Genomic DNA, 24,133 nt, shown 5'->3' on the forward strand with positions numbered 1-24,133 from the left:
CCCCCGGGCTCTCAGGTCCCGGCCTCCCCTTCCCCTGGGCCTCCAAAACCTCAGAGCCGGCTCCCGGGGCCCACAGGTCCCGGCCTCCCCTTCCCCTGGGCCTCCAAACCCACAGGCTTAGCCCCCGGGGCCCTCAGATCCGGGCCTCCCCTTCCCCTGGGCCTCCAAACCCTCAGAGCCAGCTCCCGGGGCCCACAGGTCCCAGCCTCCCCTTCCCCTGGGCCTCCAAACCCTCAGAGCCGGCTCCCGGGGCCCACAGGTCCCGACCTCCCCTTCCCTTTGGCCTCCAAACCCACAGGCTTAGCCCCCGGGGCCCTCAGATCTGGGCCTCCCCTTCTCCTGGGCCTCCAAACCCTCAGAGCTGGCTCCCTGTGCCCACAGGTCCCGACCTCCCCTTCCCCTGGGCCTCCAAACCCACAGGTTTGGCCCCCGGCCCCTCAGATCTGGGCCTCCTCTTCCCCTGGGCCTCCAAACCCACAGGTTTGGCCCCCGGGCCCTCAGATCTGGGCCTCCAAACCCATAGGTTTGGCCCCCGGGCCCTCAGATCCGGGCCTCCCCTTCCCCTGGGCCTCCAAACCCTCAGATCCGGCTCCCGCGGCCCACAGGTCCCAGCCTCCCCTTCCCCTGGACCTCCAAACCCTCAGAGCTGGCTCCTGGGGCCCTCAGATCCGGGCCTCCTCTTCCCCTGGGCCTCCAAACCCACAGGTTTGGCCCCCGGCTCCTCAGATCTGGACCTCCCCTTACCCTGGGCCTCCAAACCCTCAGAGCCTGCTCCCGGGGCCCACAGGTCCCAGCCTCCCATTCCCCTGGGCCTCCAAATCCTCAGTTTTGGTCCCCGGCACCTCAGGTCTGGGCCTTCCCTTTCCCTAGGCCTCCAAACCCTCAGGTCTGGTCCCCAGGTCCACAGATCTGGGCCTCCCCTTCCCCTGGGCCTCCATACCCTCAGGTTTGGCCCCCGGGCCCTCAGATATGGGCCTCCCCTTCCCCTGGGCCTCCAAACCCACAGGCTTAGCCCCCGGGGCCCTCAGATCCGGGCCTCCCCTTCCCCTGGGACTCCAAACCCTCAGAGCCAGCTCCCGGGGCCCACAGGTCCCAGCCTCCCCTTCCCCTGGGCCTCCAAACCCTCAGAGCCGGCTCCCGGGGCCCACAGGTCCCAGCCTCCCCTTCCCCTGGGCCTCCAAACCCTCAGAGCCGGCTCCCGGGGCCCACAGGTCCCGACCTCCCCTTCCCCTTGGCCTCCAAACCCACAGTATTGGCCTCCGGGCCCTCAGAGCCGGGCCTCCCCTTCCCCTGGGCCTCCAAACCCTCAGAGCTAGATCCCGGGGCCCACAGGTCCCAGCCTCCCTTTCCCCTGGGCCTCCAAACCCTCACAGCTGGCTCCCTGGGCCCACAGGTCCCGGCCTCCTCTTCCCCTGGGCCTCCAAACCCACAGTTTTGGCCCCCGGGCCCTCAGATCTGGGCCTCCAAACCCACAGGTTTGGCCCCCGGCCCCTCAGATGTGGGCCTCCCCTTCTCCTGGGCCTCCAAACCCTCAGAGCCGGCTCCCGGGGCCCACAGGTCCCGGCCTCCCCTTCTCCTGGGCCTCCAAACCCTCAGAGCCGGCTCCCGGGGCCCACAGGTCCTGACCTCCCCTTCCCCTTGGCCTCCAAACCCCCATGATTGGCCCCCGGCCCCTCAGATCTGGGCCTCCCCTCCCCTGGGCCTCCAAACCCTCAGAGCCAGCTCCCGACGCCCACACGTCCCGGCCTCCCCTTCCCCTGGGCCTCCAAACCCACAGGTTTGGCCCCCGGGCCCTGAGATCTGGACCTCCAAACCCACAGGTTTGGCCCCTGCGGCCTCAGATCTGGGCCTCCAAACCCACAGGTTTGGCCCCCGGCCCCTCAGATCTGGGCCTCCCCTTCCCCTGGGCCTCCAAACCCACAGGTTTGGCCCCCGGGCCCTCAGATCTGGGCCTCCAAACTCACAGGTTTGTCCCCCGGCTCCTCAGATGTGGGCCTCCCCTTCCCCTGGCCTTCCAAACCCTCAGAGCCGGCTCCCGGGGCCCACAGGTCCCAGCCTCCCCTTCCCCTGGGCCTCCAAACCCTCAGAGCCGGCTCCCAGGGCCCACAGGTCCCAGCCTCCCCCTCCCCTGGGCCTCCAAACCCACAGGCTTAGCCCCCGGGGACCTCAGATCCGGGCCTCCCCTTCCCCTTGGCCTCCAAACCCTCAGAGCCGGCTCCCGGGGCCCACAGGTCCCAGCCTCCCCTTCCCCTTGGCCTGCAAACCCACAGTATTGGCCTCCGGGCCCTCAGAGCCGGGCCTCCCCTTCCCCTGGGCCTCCAAACCCTCAGAGCTAGCTCCCGGGGCCCACAGGTCCCAGCCTCCCTTTCCCCTGGGCCTCCAAACCCTCAGAGCTGGCTCCCTGGGCCCACAGGTCCCGGCCTCCACTTCCCCTGGGCCTCCAAACCCACAGGTTTGGCCCCCGGGCCCTCAGATCTGGGCCTCAAAACCCACAGGTTTGGCCCCCGGCCCCTCAGATCTGGGCCTCCCCTTCCCCTGGGCCTCCAAACCCTCAGACCCGGCTCCCGCGGCCCACAGGTCCCAGCCTCCCCTTCCCCTGGACCTCCAAATCCTCAGAGCTGTCTCCCGGGGCCCTCAGATCCGGGCCTCCCCTTCCCCTGGGCCTCCAAACCCACAGGTTTGGCCCCCGGGCCCTCACATCTGGGCCTCCAAACCCACAGGTTTGGCTCCCGGCCCCTCAGATCTGGACCTCCCCTTACCCTGGGCCTCCAAACCCTCAGAGCCTGCTCCCGGGCCCCACAGGTCCCAGCCTCCCATTCCCCTGGGCCTCCAAATCCTCAGGTTTGGTTTCCGGGACCTCAGGTCTGGGCCTCCCCTTACCCTAGGCCTCCAAACCCTCAGGTTTGGTCCCCAGGCCCACAGATCTGGGCCTCCCCTTCCCCTGGGCCTCCAAACCCTCAGAGCCGGCTCCCGGGGCCCACAGGTCCCGACCTCACCTTCCCCTGGGCCTCCAAACCCTCAGAGCCGGCTCCCGGCGCCCACACGTCCCGGCCTCCCCTTCCCCTGGTCCTCCAAACCCACAGGTTTGGCCCCCGGGCCCTCAGATCTGGGCCTCCAAACCCATAGGTTTGGCCCCCGGCCCCTCAGATCTGGGCCTCCCCTTCCCCTGGGCCTCCAAACCCTCAAAGCCGGCTCCCGGGGCCCACAGGTCCCAGCCTCCCATTCCCCTGGGCCTCCAAATCCTCAGGTTTGGTTTCCGGGACCTCAGGTCTGGGCCTCCCCTTTCCCTAGGCCTCCAAACCCTCAGTTTTGGTCCCCAGGCCCACAGATCCGGGCCTCCCCTTCCCCTGGGCCTCCATACCCTCAGGTTTGGCCCCCGGGCCCTCAGGTCCCCGCCTCCCCTTTCCCTGGGCCTCCAAACCCTCAGAGCCGTCTCCCGGGGCCCACAGGTTCCAGCCTCCCCTTCCCCTGGGCCTCCAAACCCTCAGAGCCGGCTCCCGGGGCCCACAGGTTCCAGCCTCCCCTTCCTCTGGGCCTCCAAACCCTCAGAGCCGGCTCCCGGGGCCCACAGGTCCCGCCCTCCCCTTCCCCTGGGCCTCCAAACCCACAGGCCTAGCCCCCGGGGCCCTCAGATCCGGGCCTCCCCTTCCCCTGGGCCTCCAAACCCACAGGTTTGGCCCCCGGGCCCTGAGATCTGGGCCTCCCCTTCCCCTGGGCCTCCAAACCCTCAGAGCCGGCTCCCGGGGCCCACAGGTCCCGGCCTCCCCTTCCCCTGGGCCTCCAAACCCACAGGTTTGGCCCCCGGGGCCCACAGCGTGGCTCAGTGGAAAAACCATGGGCTTTGGAGTCAGGGCTCATGAGTTCGAATCCCAGCTCTGCCACTTGTCGGCTGTGTGACTGTGGGCAAGTCACTTAACTTCTCTGTGCCTCAGTTCCCTCATCTGTAAAATGGGGATGAAGACTGTGAGCCCCACGTGGGACAACCTGATTCCCCTATGTCTACCCCAGCGCTTAGAACAGTGCTCGGCACATAGTAAGCGCTTAACAAATACCAACACAGATCCGGGCCTCCCCTTCCCCTGGGCCTCCAAACCCTCAGAGCCGGCTCCGTGGCCCACAGGTCCCGGCCTCCCCTTCCCCTGGGCCTCCAAACCCTCAGAGCCGGCTCCCGGGGCCCACACGTCCCGGCCTCCCCTTCCCCTGGGCCTCCAAACCCACAGGTTTGGCCCCCGGGGCCCACAGATCCCGGCCTCCCCTTCCCCTGGGCCTCCAAACCCACAGGTTTGGCCCCCGGGGCCCACAGATCCGGGCCTCCCCTTCCCCTGGGCCTCCAAACCCTCAGAGCCGGCTCCCGGGGCCCACAGGTCCCGGCCTCCCCTTCCCCTGGGCCTCCAAACCCACAGGTTTGGGCCCCGGGCCCTCAGATCCGGGCCTCCCTTTCCCCCGGGTCTTCAGGTCCAGCCCCCTGCCTCCGAGCACTCACGTTTGACCCCCGGGCTCCCAGGCCCGGCCCCCTCCCTCGTGGCCCCCAGGTTCTGCCCCTGGGTCTTCAGATCCAGTCCCCTGGGGCTTTCGGGGAGGGGGCCGGGGAGGGCGTGAGCCCGTCGTCGGGCAGGGACGGTCTCTATCTGTTGCCGAATTGTCCATTCCAAGCGCTTAGTACAGTGGTCCGCACAGAGTAAGCGCTCAATAAATGTGAACGAATGAACTCCCATCTGAATCCCAATTATTTTATTCATTATTTATTTATTATCATCATTTATTTTCGAAAGAGGGTCCGAGCGGAGGAGTGGGAATCTACGGAAAAAACCTCACTCGCATCACCCCGGAATCGGTCCGCCGCTGACCCGCGCCGACGGAGCTGGGCTGCGCAGATAATAATAATAATTGTGATATTTCTCAAGCATTTACTATATGCCAAGCACTGTCGGAAGCACTGGGGTAGATACAAGGTCATCAGGTTGGACACAGTCCCCGTCCCTCTCGGGGCTCACAGTCTTGACCCCCATTTTACAGATGAGGGAACTGAGGCACAGAGAAGTGAAGTGACCGGCCCAAGGTCACACAGCAGACATACGGCCCAGCCAGGAGTAATACTAGTAATAATCATTATTATTGGCACTTAAGCGCTTACTATGTGCCGAGCGCCGTTCTAAGCGCTGGGGGAGATACGGGGTCGTCAGATTGTCCCACGTGGGGCTCACGTTTTTTTTTTTAAATCCCCATTTCTACAGATGAGGGAACCGAGGCACAGAGAAGTGTAGTGATTTGCCCAAGGTCACACAGCGGGCAAGTGGCGGAGCCGGGATTAGAACCCACGACCTCCGACTCCCAGGCCCGGGCTCTTTCCGATAGGCCAGGAGGGTCGGGCGCGTCCTGGGTTCTGGCCTCCCTTTTTATTTGGTATCTGTTGAGCGCTTACTACGTGCCAAGCACTGTACTGAGCACCGGGGAAGATACGAGCTAATCGGGTCGGACACAGTCCACGTCCCCCACGGCGATCGCAGCGTACGTCGGACGAGGGAGGTCGAGTCCCCATTTGACAGATGAGGGAACCGAGGCCCAGAGGATTGAAGTAGCTTGCCCAAGGTCACCTGCCAGACAGGCGGCAGAGTCGGGATTAGAACCCACGTCCGCCTGGCTCTCGTAGAATCCCCGGGGTATTCGTGAAGCGCTGACTACGTGCCAGGCACCGCGGATCCAGGCAAATGGGGTTGGACAGAGTCCCCGCCCCACCCGGGGCTGGCGGTCCTCGACCCCATTTGACAGACGAGGGAAACTGAGGCCCAGAGAAGCGACTGGCCCAAGGTCACACAGCAGACACGCGGCGGGGCCGGGATCAGTCACCGGGCCCGCCGAGCTCTCGCCGTGGCCCCCGGCGGCTCCGGGGGGCTGGACGGGATGTCCCAGCCTGGCTCAGCGGAAGGAGCCCGGGCTTGGGAGTCCGAGGTCATGAGTTCGAATCCCAGCTCCGCCACCCCTCGGCTGGGTGACTGTGGGCAAGTCACTTCACTGGGCCTCAGTGACCTCATCTGGAAAATGGAGATGAAGACGGCGAGCCTCACGCGGGACGACCCGACGACCCCGCGTCTCCCCCGGCGCTGAGAACGGTGCTCGGCGCGTAGCGCGGGCTTCGCAAGTACCAACATTTTCTATTTTTTATTATTACTGTCTGCCGAGCGACCTCGGCTGAGTCACCTCCCTTCTCCGGGCCTCAGTTCCCTCATCTGCCAAACGGGAAGGGAGGCCGTGAGCCCCCCGGGGGACCGCCCGACGGCCCCGCGTCTCCCCCGGCGCCGAGATCGATGATCGACGATCCCCCGACGCCCCGGGGGAGGGGTCCGTCCGGCCGTCGTCCGGGAGCGGGCGACGGAGGGTCAGGGCGCGGGCCGGTGGGGCCGCCGGGGCGCGGGGCCTCGGGCCCGGGTGCGGGCGCAGGTCAGCAGGTAGCGGGGCAGGGCCCGGGCGGGGCCGAAGACCACGAAGGTGCCCGAGCCGTCGGTCACGCTGTCGCAGCCCGCGGGGGCGGCCGTCAGGCTCTCCCGGCCGGGCCCGGACGCGCCGGTCAGCACCTCGGCCTCGAACACGTGGAGCAGGGGGTCCGCGCCGAAGGCCCGAGCCCAGGGCCCGTCCGCCACCAGCCGGCCCGGCTCCCGGACGAAGTAGGCGCCGGCTCCCAGCTGCGGCTCTGGGGACGGACACGGCCGGGGGGTCGGCGGGCGGCCCGGCCCGCCCGGCCCCCCCCGCCCCCGCCCCCCCCCCCCGGCCCTTTTCCGGACTCCCGCCGGCTGCCCGGCACCGGACGGGACAGAGAAACCGCGTGGCTCGGTGGAAAGAGCCCGGGCTTGGGAGTCGGGCCGTGGGTTCGAGTCCCGGCCCCGCCCCTCGGGAGCTGGGTGACCGTGGGCCTCGGCGCCCTCACCCGTCAAATGGGGATGAAGACCGGGAGCCTCACGCGGGACGACCCGATGACCCTGCGTCTCCCCCAGCGCTTAGAACGGCGCTCGGCACAGAGTGAGCGCTTAATAATAATAATAATGATAATGATAATGTTGGTATTTGTTAAGCGCTTACCCTGTGCCGAGCGCCGTTCTAAGCGCTGGGGGAGATGTAAGGCGATCGGGTCGTCCCCCGTGAGGCTCACGGTTAATCCCCATTTGACGGCGGAGGTCACCGAGGCCCAGAGAAGTGAAGCGACTCGCCCACAGTCACCCAGCTGACGAGGGGCGGGGCCGGGAGTCGAACCCATGACCTCTGACTCCGAAGCCCGGGCTCTTTACACCGAGCCGCGCCGCTTAACAAATACCGACATTATGACATTATTATTCTCTGGGCCTCGGTGACCTCATCTGTCAAATGGGGATGAAGACTGGGAGCCCCATGTGGTTGGAGAAGCAGCGTGGCTCAGTGGCAAGAGCCCGGGCTTGGGAGTCCGGGGTCATGAGTTCGAATCCCGGCGCTGCCCCTCGTCAGCTGTGTGACCGGGGGCGAGTCGCTTCACTTCTCTGGGCCTCGGTCGCCTCATCTGTAAAATGGGGATTAACTGTGAGCCTCCCGTGGGACCACCCGATGACCCTGGATCTCCCCCAGCGCTCAGAACGGTGCTCGGCACGTAGTAGGCGCTTAACAAATACCAACACTAACAACCTGATCACCTTGTTTCTCCCCCAGCGCTTAGAACGGTGCCTGGCACGTAGTAAGCGCTTAACAAATACCATCATCATTATTATATAACTGTACCGGAAGCCTACCGCATTCACATTCCTTCGGTCGTATTTATCGAGTGCTTCCTGTGTGCAGAGCGCTGTACTAAGCGCTTGGAAAGTACACCTGGGCAGGTAAGCGCTTAGCCATACCACAGTTAGTGAGATTCTTATCATTATTATAATCCCCATTTGACAGATGAGGGAACTGAGGCCCAGAGGAAGTGAAATGACTCGCCCGAGGTCACCCAGCAGCCGAGTGGCGGAGCTGGGATTAGAACTCAGGTCCAGGCAGCGTGGCCTAGTGGCGAGAGCCCGGATTTGGGAGTCAGAGGTGGTGGGTTCTAATCCCGGATGCGCCACTCATCAGCCGTGCGACTTTGGACGAGCCCCTTCACTTCTCTGGGCCTCAGTTCCCTCATCTGTCAAATGGGGCCGAAGACTGCGATCCTCACGTGGGACAACCCGATCACCCCGTATCTCCCCCAGCGCTTAGAACGGTGCTCGGCACCCAGTAAGCGCTTCACAAATACCAGCATTATCATGACTCGGGCCAGGGATCCGTCCGCCGGGCCACACCGCTTCTCAGGGCCAGGGAGAGGCGGGGACTCACAGGAGGCGTCCCGTACAGCCCCAGGCGCTCGTCTCACCTTCAGTCCCGCCCCCTGGACTCCTCCACTCTGCAGCAACCCCAATTGTTGCCGAATTGTACTTTCCAAGCGTTCAGTACGGTGCTCTGCGCACGGTAAGCGCTCAATAAATACGAATGAATGAATGACACGTGGACTCCTTGTCTCTGATCCCTCTCCGCGCTTAGTAAATACCATAATTACTATAATTACTAACTCTTTTGTCTTCTCCCAAGCGCTCAGTACAGTGCTCGGCCCAGAGTAGACTGGAAACTCCTGGAGGACAGCATCCTGTCTACTCCCCCGTTGCTCTACAAGCGCGGAGGACAGTGCTCTGCCCTGAGAGCGGGGACGGTGTCTTCTAACTCCTTTTTCCTCTCCCAAGCGTTCAGTACAGTGCTCTGCGCACAGTAGACTAGAAGCCCCTCGAGCTCCTAGCTGTTGTCCCCCCACAATCGCGACGGCAGGGATCGTGTCCGCCGACTCCGTCACCCTCCTCCACCGGCTCAGTAATAATAATGATCACTGTGGGATTCGTTAAGCGCTTACTGTGTGCCGGGCACTGTACTGAGCGCTGGGGCGGATCCAAGCCCATCGGGTCGGACGCCGTCGCCGTCCCACGTGGGGCTCGCGGTCTCGGCCCCCATTTTACGGACGAGAGAACTGAGGCCCAGAGAAGAAGACTAATGACTGTGGCATTTGTCAAGCGCTTACTATGTGCCAAGCGCTGGGGTGGATACAAGGTCATCGGGCGGTCCCCCGTGGGGCTCCCGGTCTTCATCCCCATTTGACAGATGAGGGAACCGAGGCCCAGAGAAGTGAAGAGAAGCAGCGTGGCTCAGCGGCAAGAGCCCGGGCTTGGGAGTCAGAGGTCATGGGTTCGAATCCCGGCTCCGCCACCTGTCAGCTGGGTGACCGGGGGCCTGTCGCTTCACCTCTCTGGGCCTCGGTTCCCTCATCCGTCAAATGGGGATGAACCGTGAGCCTCACGTGGGAACGACCCGATGACCCCGTATCTCCCCCGGCGCTTGGAACAGCGCTCCGCACACAGTGAGCGCTTGACAAATACCGACGTTATCATTAAGTGACTGGCCCGAGGTCACCCAGCAGACGGGGGCCGGAATTAGAACCCGAGACCGGTAGACGGTCAGCTTGAGGGCAGGGATCGTGACTACTGGCTCAGTGGACCTCTCCCCGGTGCTCGGCGCGGTGCTGTGCACACAGTGGACGCTCCTTCCCATCGGGCGATCGTCCATCTGTCCGCCCCCCGTCGGCTCCGTCCCCCCGCTGGTCCCCAGCTCGCTCATTCATTCATTCATTCATCCATCCATCCGTCTGTCCGTCCGTCCGTCCATTCATTCATTCAACCAACCATTCATTCAACCATTCATTCATTCAACCATTCATCCATTCATTCCTTCATTCAACCATCCATTCACTCATTCAACCATTCACCCGATCGTATTTATTGAGCACCTCCCGTCCCTCCCTCTCGCCCCCAACCTCCCCTCGTCCCGTTCCCGCGGCCCGGCATATTGGATTAAGAATAGTAACGTTGGTATTTGTTAAGCGCTCACTCTGTGCCGAGCACCGTTCTAAGCGCCGGGGGAGGTACGGGGTCATCGGGTCGGCCCCCGTGAGGCTCCCGGTCTTCAGCCCCGTTCGACAGATGAGGTCACCGAGGCCCAGAGAAGCGAAGTGACCGGCCCGAGGTCACCCAGCTGATGGGGCCGAGCGGGGATTCGAACCCGTGACCTCCGACTCCCAAGCCCGGCCTCTTCCCACCGAGCCCCGCTGCTTCTCACCCGTCCGCCCCGCGACCCTGGGCGAGTCGCTTCACTCCTCCGGGCCTCAGTTTCCGCGCCTGGGAAACGGGGCTTGAGACCGTGACCGCCCTCCCCACACTGGACGGGGGCCGCGTTCAACTCCGTTGGCTTCGACCCACCCCGGCGCTCGGGGGTAGCGTTGGTATTTGGTAAGCGCCTACTACGTGCCGAGCACTGTTCCAAGCGCCGGGGGGGGGGGGGGGGATCGGGCCGTCCCACGGGAGGCTCCCAGTCTTCAACCCCCTTTGCCGGGCGAGGGAACCGAGGCCCAGACTTGCTCTGCGCGTAGTAAGCGCTCGATAAATACTATTGAATAGCGGATGAAGCGACCGGCGGGGATTCGAACCCACGACCCCGGACTCCCGAGGCCGGGTCCTATCCACCGAGGCGCGCTGCCTCCGCGACGGACGTCATCGGGGTTACTATGCCGTCCCCGGGGGGCGGGCAGGGGCGGGAGAGGGGGCCGGACTCACCCGGGGGCTCGGTCAGCAGCCTCTGGAAGCCCACCCGGGCCACCAGCCCGCGGGCAAACCACGGCACGGGCTGGTAGAGCTTCTCGGTGTCGGGCTGGCCGCCGCTCCGCCCGCACGCCGCATCCTTCCTGAGCTCGAAGGACGCCTCCAGAGCCCCGTTCAGCACCTTCTCCACCTGCGGGGGCCGGGGTGGGGGTCACGGGGCGGCCCCCCCCCGCCCGCCTCTCACCCCGCCCCCGGCCCCGGCCCTCCGCTGCCCTCCGCCCTAAGAGCGGTAATGAGAACGGGACTCGGTAGGTGCTTCCTCTGCGCCAGGCGCTGTTCTGAGCGCCGGGGTAGATGGAAGTGGGGCCCGCCCCCTCGATCCCCCTTTTCCGGATGAGGGGACTGAGGCCCAGGCAAGTGACGTGACTCGTCCGGAGGGACCCAGCCGACGGGTGGCGGAGCGGGGATTGGAACCCGGCTCCTTCTGACGCCCGGGCTCGAGCCACGGAGCCCCCCGGCCCCTTCCGACCCTCGTCCCCCCGACCCATCCATTCCGACCTCTGACCCCGCACCCAGCCCCCCCTCGCCCCTTGACCTCCCACCTGGGCCCCTGCCCTCTGACCCCCGGCCGCCCATCCGGCCCAACTGCCGTCCGACCCCTGACCCCACACCCGGGCCTCTCTGACCCCCATCCCCCCGCGCCTTGCCCCCCGCCCTCTGACCCCCGGCCGCCCCTCCGGCCCAACTGCCTTCTGTCCTCCGACCCCCGGCCCCCTCCGACCCCCGTTTCCCCCACCTGCCCCCCCCGCCCTCGGACCCCCATCCCCCGACCTTTCCCCCCGCCCTCTGACCTCCGTCGACCCATCCGGCCCAACTGCCGTCCGACCTTTGACCCCACACCCGGGCCTCTCTGACCCCCATCCCCCCGCGCCTTGCCCCCCGCCCTCTGACCCCCGGCCACCCATCCGACCCCACGGCCAGTCCTCTCCGACCCCCCCTTTCCCCACCCGGCCCCCTGCCCTCTGCCCTCTGGCCACCCATCCGGCCCACCCGACCTCCACCCCCAGCCCCCTCCGACCCCCGTTTCCCCCACCTGCCCCCCCGTCCCCTGGCGATCCCGAAGCCCCCCCCCCCACCTTTAAGATCTGCAGCCCGGCCTTCTCGAACTGCTTCTTCCAATCCCTGATTTTTTGCTTCGGCTCCTCCACCTCCTCCAGAAACACCGGGTCTCCTTCCGTCGGGGCGGGGGGCCGGAACCCTAGATCCATCAACCGATCGATCAGATCGATCGAGCCCTTACCGTGTGCGGAACGCAAGACCGAGCGCTTGAGAGACAGACACGTTCCCCGCCCGCCACTAGCCGACGGCCCGGAGGGATCGACGGAAATGGATAAATGAGGGAGGCGGACGTGTGAGCGGCGCGGGGCTGGGAAAGGGGGGATGGAGGAAGGGAGCCAGTCGGGGCGACGCAGAAGGGAGCGGGAGAAGAGGAGAGGAGGGCGCGGTCAGGGGAGGCTCCTCGGAGCGGAGGTCTTCGGAGGGCTTTGAAGGTGGGCAGAAAGGCAGTCTGTGGGATAGTGGTTCACTCAATCGTATTTACTGAGCGCTTACTATGTGCAGAGCACTGGACTAAGCGCTTGGAATGGACAGTCGGGCAACGGACGGGCTGACGGTCTAATCGGGGGAGGGCCACCCGGAACGCCCTCCCGCCTCACCTCCGCCAAACTCGCTCTCTTCCCCCCTCCAGAGCCCTCCGGAAAGCTCACCTCCTCCAGGAGGCCTTCCCGGACTGAGCCCCCCCGCCCCTCCGCCCCTCCCCCCCTCCCCGTCGCCTCAGCTCTCCCCCTCTCCTCTACCCCCTTCCCCTCAGCACTCGGGTACGTGCGGATATATTATTTATTAGTCTATTTTATCAACGATGTGCCTATGTCTACGATTCTCTCTCTCTCTCTCTCTCGACGGTACTGAGGCCCGACTACTCGTCTCGCTCCGCTGGCCGTCTCCCCCGTTTCGACCGTGAGCCCGTCGTTGGGCAGAGGTGGTCTCTCCCTGTTGCCGCAGCGCAGCGTGGCTCAGTGGGAGGAGCCCGGGCTTGGGAGTCAGAGGTCATGGGTTCGAATGCCGGCCCCGCCTCTCATCAGCTGTGTGACTGTGGGCAAAGTCGCTTCGCTTCTCTGGGCCTCAGTGACCTCATCTGGAAAATGGGAATGAAGACTGGGAATCTCACGTGGGACAACCCGATGACCCCGTATCTCCTCCAGTGCTTACAACAGTTTCCCCCCTTTCCCTCCGCTCCTCCCCCTCTCCCTTCCCCTCCCCTCGGCACCGTACTGGTCCGCTCGACCGTCTGTATTTTCATTACCCTATTTATTTTGTTAACGAGACGTACATCGCCTCGCTTCTATTTATTTGCTGTCGTTTCAATGAGACGTCCATCCCCTCGATTCTGTTTACGGCTATCGTCCTCGTCCGTCCGTCTCCCCCGATCGGACCGTGAGCCCGTCGGAGGGCGGGGACCGTCTCTATCCGTTACCGATCTGTCCGTTCCAAGCGCTTAGTCCGGTGCTCTGCGCACAGTGAGCGCTCAATAGATACCGTTGAATGAATGAATGAACGGTGCTCTGCACCCAGTAAGCGCTTAACCAATACCAACGTTATTATTGTTATTGCCCAGTTGTACCTTCCAAGCGCTTAGGGCAGTGCTCTGCACACAGTAAGTGCTCAATAAATACGATTGAATGAATGAATGAGGGCGTTGGGGGCCAGAGGCGGGCCGGGGGCCGGGGGTCGGCGGCGGGCCGGGCGAGCCGGAGGCCCGGGGAGGAGGTGAGCGGCGGCGGAGGAGCGGGGTGTGCCGCAGTGTGTCCCCCCACCCCGTCCCTTAAGTCCCGCCTCTAGCCCGGACCGCCCTCCCTCCTCAAATCCCACCGACGATGACTCTCCCCCCTACCCTTCAAAGCCTTACCGAAGGCCCACCTCCTCCGAGAGGCCTTCCCGGACTGAACCCTCCTTTCCTCTTCTCCCGCTCCCTTCGCCGTCCCCCTTTTTCGTGGATTTGCTCCCTTCCTTCACCCCTCTCCCAGCCCCACAGCACTTCGGTCCACCTCGGTCATTTATTTGTTCGTTTTAACGTCCGTCTCCCCCTCTAGACTGTAAGGTCGCTGCGGGCAGGGGCCAGGTCGACCAACTCTGTTCTACCGTCCTCTCTCAAGCTCTTGGTTCAGTGCCCTGACCACAGTAAGCACTCAATAAATAATAATTATTATTATTATTGCGGAGAAACAGCGTGGCTCGGTGGAATGAGCCCGGGCTTGGGAGTCCGGAGGACGTGGGTTCCAGTTCCGGCTCCGCCACTTGTCAGCTGTGTCACTTCGCTCCTCTGGGCCTCGGTTCCCTCATCTGGAAAATGGGGATGAAGACTGGGAGCCCCGCGTGGGACAACCTGATAATCTTATCTTTACCCCAGCGCTCGGAACGGTGCTTGGCACATAGTAAGGGCTTAACAAACGCCATCATCGTCATTATTATGATTATAATGATAACTGTGGGATTCGTTAAGCACTTACTGTGTGCCGTTCATTCATTCAGTAGTATTTATCGAGCGCTTACTGTGTGCAAGGCACTGTGCTAAGCGCTTGGAATGGACAATATGGTGACAGATAGAGACAATCCCTGCCCGATGATGGGCTCACGGTCTAAATGGGGGACGGTGCCAGGCACTGTGCTCAGCGCCGGGGTGGATACAAGTAAATCGGGTCGGACCCGGTCCCTGTCCCGCGTGGGGCTCCCGCTGTCAATCCCCATTTGACAGATGAGGCCACTGAGGCCCAGAGAAGTGAAGGGAGTTGCCCCGAGGTCACAGGAGCCGGGATTAGAACCCATGACCTTTCGACTCCCAGGCTAGTACTCTATCCAGCGCGCCAACGACTGCCCGACTGATCGACCGAGGGTCACCGGCCCCGACCTCCCCGGCCCCCGCCGGACACTCACCGGCCAGGTTCCAGAGCTCGGCCTCCTTCTCCCGGATCCACTCCGTCCTCGTGTCGCGCAGCAGACGCTCGACGTCCAGCGTGGCGGCGAGCAGGCCGGCGGCCGCCCCGCCGGCCTCCCTGACCACCAGCCGGGCCCGGCCGTCGCCCACGTGCTCGGTCAGCGACACCCCCACCGAGGCCTGCAGCTGCCCCAGGGCCGCGTGCTCCGCCGCCCCCAGACAGAGGAGCAGGGGGTCTTCCACGACCACCTGGCCGTCCAGGCCTTCGTTCCGCAGGGCCTCCAGGAGCCTCCGCAGCCAGGCCTCCGCCTCCCGCACCTCCACGCTGGGCCCCGCCAGCTCCAGCCGCGGCCCGACGGCCCCTGCCGAGAGCCGCCCCCGTGTCGGTGCCACCCGGCCGGACCCCCGGCCCCGCCGTCTCCCCGGCCCCCTCCCCGCCCCAGGGCTCCTCCGGACGGCTCGCCGTGGGCAGGGAATGGCTCCGTCTAGTCTTCTGTCGGACTCTCCCGAGCGCTTAGAAGCAGCACGGCCTAGTGGGTGGAGCCCGGGCCTGGGAGTCAGAAGGTCATGGGTTCTAATCCCCGCTCAGCCGCCTGTCTGCACTTAATACAAATCGTGGTGGTATTTGTTAAGGGCTTGCTATGTGCCAAGTTCTGGGTTCTAAGCTATGTTCTAAGCGCTGGGGGGGTGGGGGGCAATACAAGCTGATCAGGCTATGTTATATGTTATGTTATGTTATGCCACGTTCTGTGTTCTAAGCTATGTTCTAAGCACTGGGAGGGATACAGGGTAATCAGATTGTTTTATGTTATGTTATGTTATATGTCAAGTTCTGTTTTATGCCAGGTTCTATGTTCTAAGCTATGTTCTAAGCACTGGGAGGGATACAAGGTGATCAGGTTGTTATGTTTTATGTTATGTTATCTTACGTTACGTTATCCTATGTTATGTTTTATGTTATGTTATGTTATTTTATGTTATGTTATGTCAAGTTCTGTTTTATGCCAAGTTCTATGTTCTAAGCTATGTTCTAAGCGCTGGGAGGGATACAAGGTGATCAGGTTGTTATGTTTTATGTTATGTTATCTTACGTTACGTTATCCTATGTTATGTTTTATGTTATGTTATTTTATGTTATGTTATGTCAAGTTCTGTTTTATGCCAAGTTCTATGTTCTAAGCTATGTTCTAAGCTATGTTCTAAGCACTGGGAGGGATACAAGGTGATCAGGTTGTTATGTTTTATGTTATGTTATCTTATGCTATGTTATCTTATGTTATGTTTTATGTTATGTTATTTTATGTTATGTTATGTCAAGTTCTGTTTTATGCCAAGTTCTATGTTCTAAACTATGTTCTAAGCGCTGGGGGGGGAGATACAAGGTGATCAGGTTGATATGTTTTGTTATGTTGTTATGTTATGCCATGTTCTATGTTCTAAGCTATGTTCTAAGCGCTGGGGGGGCGGGGGGAATAGAAGGTGATCAGGTTGTTATGTTATATGTTATGCCAGGTTCTGTTATGCCAAGTTCTATGTTCTAAGCTATGTTCTAAGCGCTGGGTCGGGGGGATACAAGGTGATCAGGTTGGTATGGTATGGTATGCCAAGTTCTATGTTCTAAGCTATGTTCTAAGTGCTGGGGGGCATACAAGGTGATCAAGTTGTTATGTAATGTTATGTTATGTTATGTTATGATGTTATGTTACGTTATGATGTTATATTATGTTATGTTATACCAAGTTCTGTGTTCTAAACTATGTTCTAAGCTATGTTCTCAGCTATGTTCTAAGCGCTGGGGAGGGTACAAGGTGATCAGGTTGTCCCACGTGGGGCTCACAGTTTTACTCCCCATTTTCCAGATGAGGTCACCGAGGCTCAGAGAAGTGAAGTGACCGGCCCAAAGTCACACAGCTGGCAAGCGGCGGAGCCGGGATTAGAACCCATAGCCTCTGACTCCCAAGCCCGGGCTCTTTCCACTGAGCCACGCTGCTTGCGTCTATATGTACGTATTTATGATTCTATTTATCTTATTAATGTTGCGTGTATATCTGTAATTCTATTTATTTATTTATTTAGATGCTATCGACGCCTGTCTACTTGTTCGGTTTCGTTGTCCGTCTCCCCGCTTCTAGCCCGTTATTGGGTCGGGATCGTCTCTATCTATTGCCGAATTGTACCCTCCAAGGGCTCAATACAGTGCTGTGCACACAGTAAGCGCTCAATAAATACAACTGAATTAATTAATTAATTAATTAATTAATGACTTGGGCAAGTGAGCCCGACACTGGGCAGGGATCGTCCCTATCTGTTGCCGAATTGTCCGTTCCAAGCGCTTAGTCCAGTGCTCTGCACATAGTAAGCGCTCCATAAATACTATTGAATGAAGGAATTCTCTGTGCCTCAGTTCCCTCATCTGGAACTTGGGGATGGAGAGCAGGAACCCCACGTGGGACAGGGACTGGGTCCAACCCCGTTTGCTTGAATCGCCCTCAGTGCTTAGGACAGTGCCCGGCACACGGTGAGCGCTAAACAAATACCGTGATTAGCATTACAGTCCCACCTCTGCCACTTGTCGGCTGTGTGACCGTGGGCAAGTCACTTCGCTTCTCTGGGCCTCAGTTCCCTCATCTGTAAAATGGGGATTAACTGTGAGCCTCACGTGGGACGACCTGATGACCCTGTATCTCCCCCAGCGCTTAGAACAGTGCACGGCACGTAGTAGGCGCTAAACAAATACCAACGTTATTATTCTCTGGGCCTCAGTGACCTCATCTGGAAAATGGGCATTTAGATTGTGAGCCTCACGTGGGACAACCTGATGCCCCTGTATCTCCCCCAGCGCTTAGAACAGTGCTCTGCACATAGTAAGCGCTTAACAAATACCAATTTTAGTAGTAGTAGTAGTAAGCACTCGATAAAGAGGACCGAATGAAGGAAGTAATGATCTCACCTCCACCGCGCTGCCCTCGCTGTCCCGCCGGGGTCCGGGGCGAGCTCTGCGCCTCAGCTCGGAAGGCCTGGGGGAGCGAGACGGACAGTCGGGACCCGGGACCCCCAGCCCCTTCCCCCCCAGAGGCGGGACCCCGGGATCCCGACCCCGTCGCCCCCCCCCAAAGCTAGAATCCGGGTGGGGAGTGGGTGAGAATCCTGCCCGAGGGCGAGGCAGACGTTTGCAATGGCCCTTGAGTCCCACACACCCCTTCCCTCGCTCAGCCCACACCCAGTTCCCCTCCCCAGACTCGCACCCTCCTCCGAGGTATTGTTCTCGTCCGTCCGTCTCCCCCGATTAGACCGTGAGCCCGTCAGAGGGCAGGGACCGTCTCTCTCTGTTACCCGGTTGTCCCTTCCAAGCGCTCAGTCCAGTGCTCTGCACAGAGTAAGCGCTCAATAAATACCATCGGATGAATCGAATGAACGAGGGTCCCAGCGGCCCCCCGGCCCCGGTGGCCCCGCAGCCCGGGGTCGGCGTCGGCCCTCAGACGGGGGCCGACGGGCCGGGTCGGGGGGAACGTGTCCGTTTGTCGCTCGACAGGACTCTCCCGAGCGCTCGGCCCAGCGCCCCGCACGCGGCCGGCACCCGAGAGGTCCGCCCCACCGAAGGAACGGATGACCCCCGACCCCGGCTCTACCTCGTGCTCCCGGCCGCGGGCCCGGCCGGGGGTCGTCGGCCTCCGGAGCCCGGAGCCCAGCCGGGCCTCGGCCTCCTTCCGCAGGGCGGCCACCGTGGGGTCCTCGTTACTCACGAGGTGCACCTCGCGCAGACCCCCGCCCCCTTTCCGGCCTTGGACGAAGAAGGAGGCCACGGTGGCCACGATCACCCGGGCGCAGAGATCCAGCGGGAAGCCGTAGATGCCGGAGCTGATGGCGGGCAAGGCCAGCGACCTCAGCCCGTTTTCCGGCCGGTCGGCGTAGGCCAGGACCTCGGCCACGACGCTTCGGAGCCGTCGGGTGCACAGGTCCGGGTCGGCGGGCGTCCAGACGGGCCCCACGGCGTGGAGCAGCAGGCGGCAGCCGAGCAGGCCCGGGCCCGTGACGGCGAAGCCGCCCGGGGGGACGGGGCCGTGCTTCCGCACCCAGGCCTCGCTCTCCTCGGTCACCTCCCGCCCCCCGGCCCGGGCCAGGGCCCCGGCCAGGCCCCCGACGTGCCTCAGCCGCCCGTTGGCGGCGTTGACCACCCCGTCCACCGCGTGGCGGGTCAGGTCCGCCCTCCAGACGGTCAGCTCCACGGCCCCCGGCAGCGTCGCCCGGTACACGAGGCCGGTCGCCTCCTCCGCGGCCGGGGTCGCCACCAGGACGCAGCCGAACTTGGAGAGGAAGAGGTCGGTGAGAAGGTCCCAGCTCCGGTCCAGGGCGGCCAGGTCCCGGGCGGACACGGGGACGTCCACGTTCTCTTGTACCTGCAGGTACGCGCGCTCTGGGGAGGAAGGCGGCTCAGACGGGCCCCGGCGCCCACCAGACTCGCCGTTTTAATCCCCGTTTTCCAGATGAGGGGATTCAATAATAATCATGACGGCTTTCGTTAAGCGCTTACTAGGCGCCAAGCCCCGTTTTCGGGGCTGGGGGAGATACGGGGTCATCAGGTCGTCCCCCGGGGGGCTCACGGTCTTCATTTGACAGATGAGGTCACCGAGGCCCAGAGGAGTGACGCGACTGGCCCCAGGCGACGCGGCGGACAAGTGGCGGAGATGGGACTGGGACCCGGGTCCTTCTGAGTCCCGGGCCCGGGCTCCGACCACTAGGCCACGCTGCTTCGGCGCCTACCCATCCGCCGTTTGTTTTACTGTCAGTCGCCCCGTCTAATCTGTCATCTGCCTCGTGGACGAGGACCGCGGATCCTGACCCTATTATCGCCCGTTTACCTGTTTTGCCCCGTCAAAGGGCAGGGACTGTATCTGTTACCGATTTGTCCATTCCAAGCGCTTAGTACAGTGCTCTGCACATATAGTAAGTGCTCAATAAATACTATTGAATGAATTGCCATCTGTCTCCCCCGCTTCTAATAATACTAATAAGGTTGGTATTTGTCAAGCGCTCGCTATGTGCCAAGCACTGTTCTAAGCGCTGGGGGAGATACGGGGTCATCAGGTTGTCCCACGTGGGGCTCACAGTCTCAATCCCCATTTTACAGATGGGGGTAACTGAGGCACAGAGAAGTGAAGTGACGCGCCCAAGGTCACACAGCTGATAAGCGACAGAGCTGGGATTAGAACCCATGACTTCCGACTCCCAAGCCCAAGCTCTTTCCTCTGAGCCCTGCTGCTTCTTCTGAACTGTCAGCCCGTTGTGGGCGGGGATTGTCTCTCTTTATTGCTGTATTTGACTTTCCCGGCGCTTAGCACGGTGCTCTGCACACAGTCATAATAACGTTGGGATTTGTTAATAATAATAATGTTGGTATTTGTTAAGCGCTCACTAGGTGCCGAGCACTGTTCTAAGCGCTGGGGAGGATAGAAGGTCATGAGGTTGTCCCAGGCGGGGCTCCCGGTCTTCAATCCCCATTTTCCAGAGGAGGTCACTGAGGCCCAGGGAAGTGTGAAGGGACTCGCCCACAGTCACACAGCCGACAGATGGCGGAGCCGGGATTAGAACCCGTGACCTCGGACTCCTAAGCCCGGGCTCCTTCCACTGAGCCACGCTGCTTCTCTAAGCGGTAAGCGCTCCGTAAATACGATGGAGTGAATGACTGTCGTTGATAATAATGATAATAATAACAATAATAACGATGGCCTCTGTTCAGCCCTTACTACGTGCAAAGCACTGTTCTAAGCGCTGGGGAGGATACAAGGTGATCGGTGTGGCCCACGTGGGGCTCCCAGTCTTCATCCCCATTGGACAGATGAGGGCACTGAGGCCCAGAGAAGTGAAGTGACTTGCCCAAAGTCACCCAGCTGACAAGTGGCAGAGCCGGGATTAGAACCCGTGACCTCTGACTCCTAAGCCCAGGCTCTTTCCACGGAGTCACGCGGCTTCTTCATCAAGTGTATCACGCTGTACTTGATACAGTGCTCTGCCCACAGGAAGCCCTGGCCGGCCAGTCAGGCAATCGATCGTACTTATTGAGCGCTTCTTCTATGCACAGCACTGGACTGAGCGCTTGGAAGGGTCCAGTACAACAATAAACAGACACGTTCCCTGCCCGCGATGAGTTTACAGTCCAGAGGGGGAGACGGACGTTAATAGGGCTACATAAATGATAGATATGTAATAATAATACTGCTTTCTTTATAATGGTATTTGTTAAGCGCTTCCTCTGCAACAAGGGCTGTTCTAAGCGCCGACTTGTTAGGCACTTATTACATGCCCAGCCCTGTTCTAAGCGCTGGGGTAGGTACCAGTCAGTCAGGTTGGATCCAGTCCCTGTCTCACGTGGGGCTCAAATACTTCAAATTAGGGAAGAGGCGTGGCTTAGTGGAAAGAGCCTGGGCTTGGGAGTCAGAGGTCATGGGTTCGAATCCCCCCCGATTAGACCGTAAATCCGTCAAAGGGCAGGGACCGTCTCTATCTGTTGCCGACTTGTTCATTCCAACCGCTTAGTACAGTGCTCTGCACATAGTAAGCGCTCAATAAATACGAATGAATGAATGAATGAATGAATGAACGAACGAATGAATGAATGAATCCCAACTCTGCCCCTTGTCAGCTGGGTGACTGCGGGCAAGTCACTTCCCTTCTCTGGGCCTCAGTTTCCTCATCTGTAAAATGGGGATGAAGACCGGGAACCTCACGTGGGACAACCTGATTCCCCTGTATCTACCTCAGCGCTTAGAACAGTGCTCTGCACATAGTAAGCGCTTAACAAATACCAACATTATTAGACTCAACCCCCATTTTCCAGATGAGGGAACTGGGGCCCAGAGAAGTGAAGCGACCTGCCCAAGGTCACACAGCAGGCAGGTGGCGGGGCCGGGATTAGAACCCAGGTCCTTCTGGCTCCCAGGCCCGGGCCCTAGCCACTAAGCCACGCTGCTTAGTGGACCTAAGTGCTCAGCGGATACCAAATGGAGGAACAGGTGACCTCACCTGGTTGGGAATTCGAGAAGGTTCCAGCAGCCGCAGCCCCCTGGAATAAAAATAATAATAATAATAATAATAATAATAACATTGTTTAAGCGCTTACTATGTGCCAAGCACTGCTCCGGACAAGATAGATAAGTGAACTGAGGGCCGGGGCTGTGTCCGTTATATTGTTCTATTGTCCCCTCCCAATTAGAGAAGCAGCACGGCTCAGTGGAAAGAGCCCGGGCTTGGGAGTCAGAGGTCGTGGGTTCTAATGCCGACTCCGCCACTCGTCTGCTGTGTGACCGTGGGCGAGTCACTTCACTTCTCCGGGCCTCGGTTCCCTCATCTGGGAAATGGGGATGAAGACTGGGAGCCCCACATGGGATAACCTGATTGCCTTCTGTCTTCCCCGGCGCTTAGAACAGTGCTAGGCGCATAGTAAGCGCTTAACGAGCACCATCATTATCATTATGGTATTCGTTAAGCGCTTACTATGTGCCGGGCACTGTACTAAGCGCTGGGGAGGATGCAAGCAAAGCAGGTTGGCCACCGTCCCTGTCCCACCTGGGGCTCCCGGTCTCCATCCCCATTTTCCAGATGTGGGAACCGAGGCCCGGAGAAGTAAAGTAGTTGGTATTTGGTATTTGTTAAGCGCTTCCTATGTGCAGAGCACCGTTCCAAGCGCTGGGGGAGATACGGGGTCATCGGGTTGCCCCACGTGAGGATCACAGTCTTCCTCCCCATTTGACAGATGAGGGAACCGAGGCCCAGAGAAGTGAAGCAGAAGCAGCGTGGCTTAGTGGAAAGAGCCCGGGCTTGGGAGTCCGAGGTCAGGGGTTCGAATCCCGACTCCGCCACTCGGCTGCCGTGTGACCTTGGGCAAGTCACTTCACTTCTCGGTGCCTCAGTGACCTCATCTGGAAAATGGGGACTAAGACTGTGAGCCCCACGTGGGACAACCTCATCACTTCGTATCCCCCCCAGCGCTTAGAACAGAGCTTTGCACATAGTAAGCGCTTAACAAATACCGTTATTAAAGTGACTCGCCCGAGGTCCCACGGCAGAAAAGTGGCGGAGCCGGGATTAGAACCCGGGACCTTCGGACTCCCAGGCCCCAGTTCTATCCAGTGGGCCGTGCTTTCCTTCTCCTCCCCCTCCCTCCTGTCCTTCGCCTCCCCATCCTCCCTCTCCCCGTCCAAGGGCCCCCAGGCCCGGCCCCCCGACCCCCAATTTCCCCAGTTGCCCACCCCGGGCCGGGAGGCGTCCTCGCCCCCCCACCTCCTGCCCCGGGCCCGGCTCCGCCACTCACCTGGGGGGCCAGGCCAAAGGTGGACATTCCGGGCCGGGGGGCACCGGGGAAGGCGGAGGGAAAGGAAAGGGGGTTCAGTAGATTGTGGGGGGAAGGGGGTCAGAGGGTTCCGGAGAGGGGGGTTCAGAGGATTCCCCGGGGGGGGGGGGCGCCTCAATAGATGCTGGGGCGTGTCAGTGGATGCTGGCGGTGTTTCAGTGGATTCCGGGGGGATTCAGAGGAGTCCAGAAAGTTTCAGTGGATTCCGGGGGCCTCTCTGGGGATTCCAGGGGGTTTCGGGGGAGTCCGGGGATGCTTTTCGGTGGATTCCGGGGGATTCCGGTGGATTCCGGGGGTGTTTCGGTGGATTCTGGGGGTGTTTCAGTAGATGCTGGGGGGGGGGGGGGTTCAGTGGAGTCCAGAAAGTTTCATGGATTCCGGGGGCGTTTCAGTGGATTCCAGGGGGCTTCAGAGGATTCCAGGGGGGGACTCAGTGGAATCCAGGGGGCTTCAGAGGATTCAGGGGGTGGGGGCGGGGCGTTCCAGTGGATTCCGGGGGTGTTTCGGTGGGTGCTGGGGGGTTTCCAGAGGAGTCCAGAAAGTTTCTCTGGATTCCGGGGGCGTTTCAGTGGATTCCAGGGGGCTTCAGAGGATTCTGGGGGGCGTTTCGGTGGATTCCGGGGGGGGGTTTCGGTGGATTCCCGGGGCGTTTCGGTGGATTCCCGAGGTGACTCAGTGGATTCCAGGGGGCTTCAGAGGATTCTGGGGGTGTTTCAGTGGATTCCGGGGGCGTTTCAGAGGAGTCCAGAAAGTTTCGTCGGGTCCCGGGGGGGTGTCAGTGGATTCCGGGGGCGTTTCAGAGGATTCCAGGGGTGACTCGGTGGATTCCAGGGGGCGTTTCAGTGGATTCCGGGGGAGGTCAGTGGATTCCGGAGGGTTTCAGAGGATTCCGGGGGGCGTTTCGGACATTCCCATCCGGGACCCAGCGACTCCCAGCCCGACGCCTCTGGGGATCGAAATCAGGACCGACAGTGAGCACTCGAGGTGAGTCGGGGGGGGGGGGGGAGGGGGGCGGGGGACCCCAGGGACCCCATCCAGGCTGGGTAAAGCTAGGGGCGTCTACCACCTCTATTGTTTGGGACTCTCTCGAGCGCTCAGTACAGTGCTCGGCACACAGTAGGTGCTCCAGAAATGCCGTCGACCTTGTGGGAGGGGAACTTAGCCGCTAACTCTGTCGTA

The 24,133-nt window shown here is 61.4% G+C and overlaps 1 protein-coding gene across 1 annotated transcript; it reads right to left on the reverse strand.

The window, feature by feature from the left end:
- Positions 1-6,223: 6,223 nt before the first annotated feature.
- Positions 6,224-22,978, reverse strand: PARP9 (poly(ADP-ribose) polymerase family member 9). Its single transcript, XM_029063280.2, has 8 exons — positions 22,916-22,978; positions 21,628-21,667; positions 18,237-19,021; positions 17,558-17,624; positions 14,607-14,969; positions 11,753-11,874; positions 10,632-10,806; positions 6,224-6,688 (listed from the first exon to the last, which is right to left on the reverse strand). The coding sequence occupies exons 1-8, from the start codon at positions 22,940-22,942 to the stop codon at positions 6,378-6,380; spliced, it is 1,890 nt and encodes a 629-aa protein (XP_028919113.1). The 5' UTR covers positions 22,943-22,978; the 3' UTR covers positions 6,224-6,377.
- Between the last annotated feature and the right edge of the window lie 1,155 nt (positions 22,979-24,133).

Source organism: Ornithorhynchus anatinus, chromosome 1 (assembly GCF_004115215.2).
Source record: "Ornithorhynchus anatinus isolate Pmale09 chromosome 1, mOrnAna1.pri.v4, whole genome shotgun sequence".
In the NCBI taxonomy this organism is placed as follows: domain Eukaryota; kingdom Metazoa; phylum Chordata; class Mammalia; order Monotremata; family Ornithorhynchidae; genus Ornithorhynchus; species Ornithorhynchus anatinus.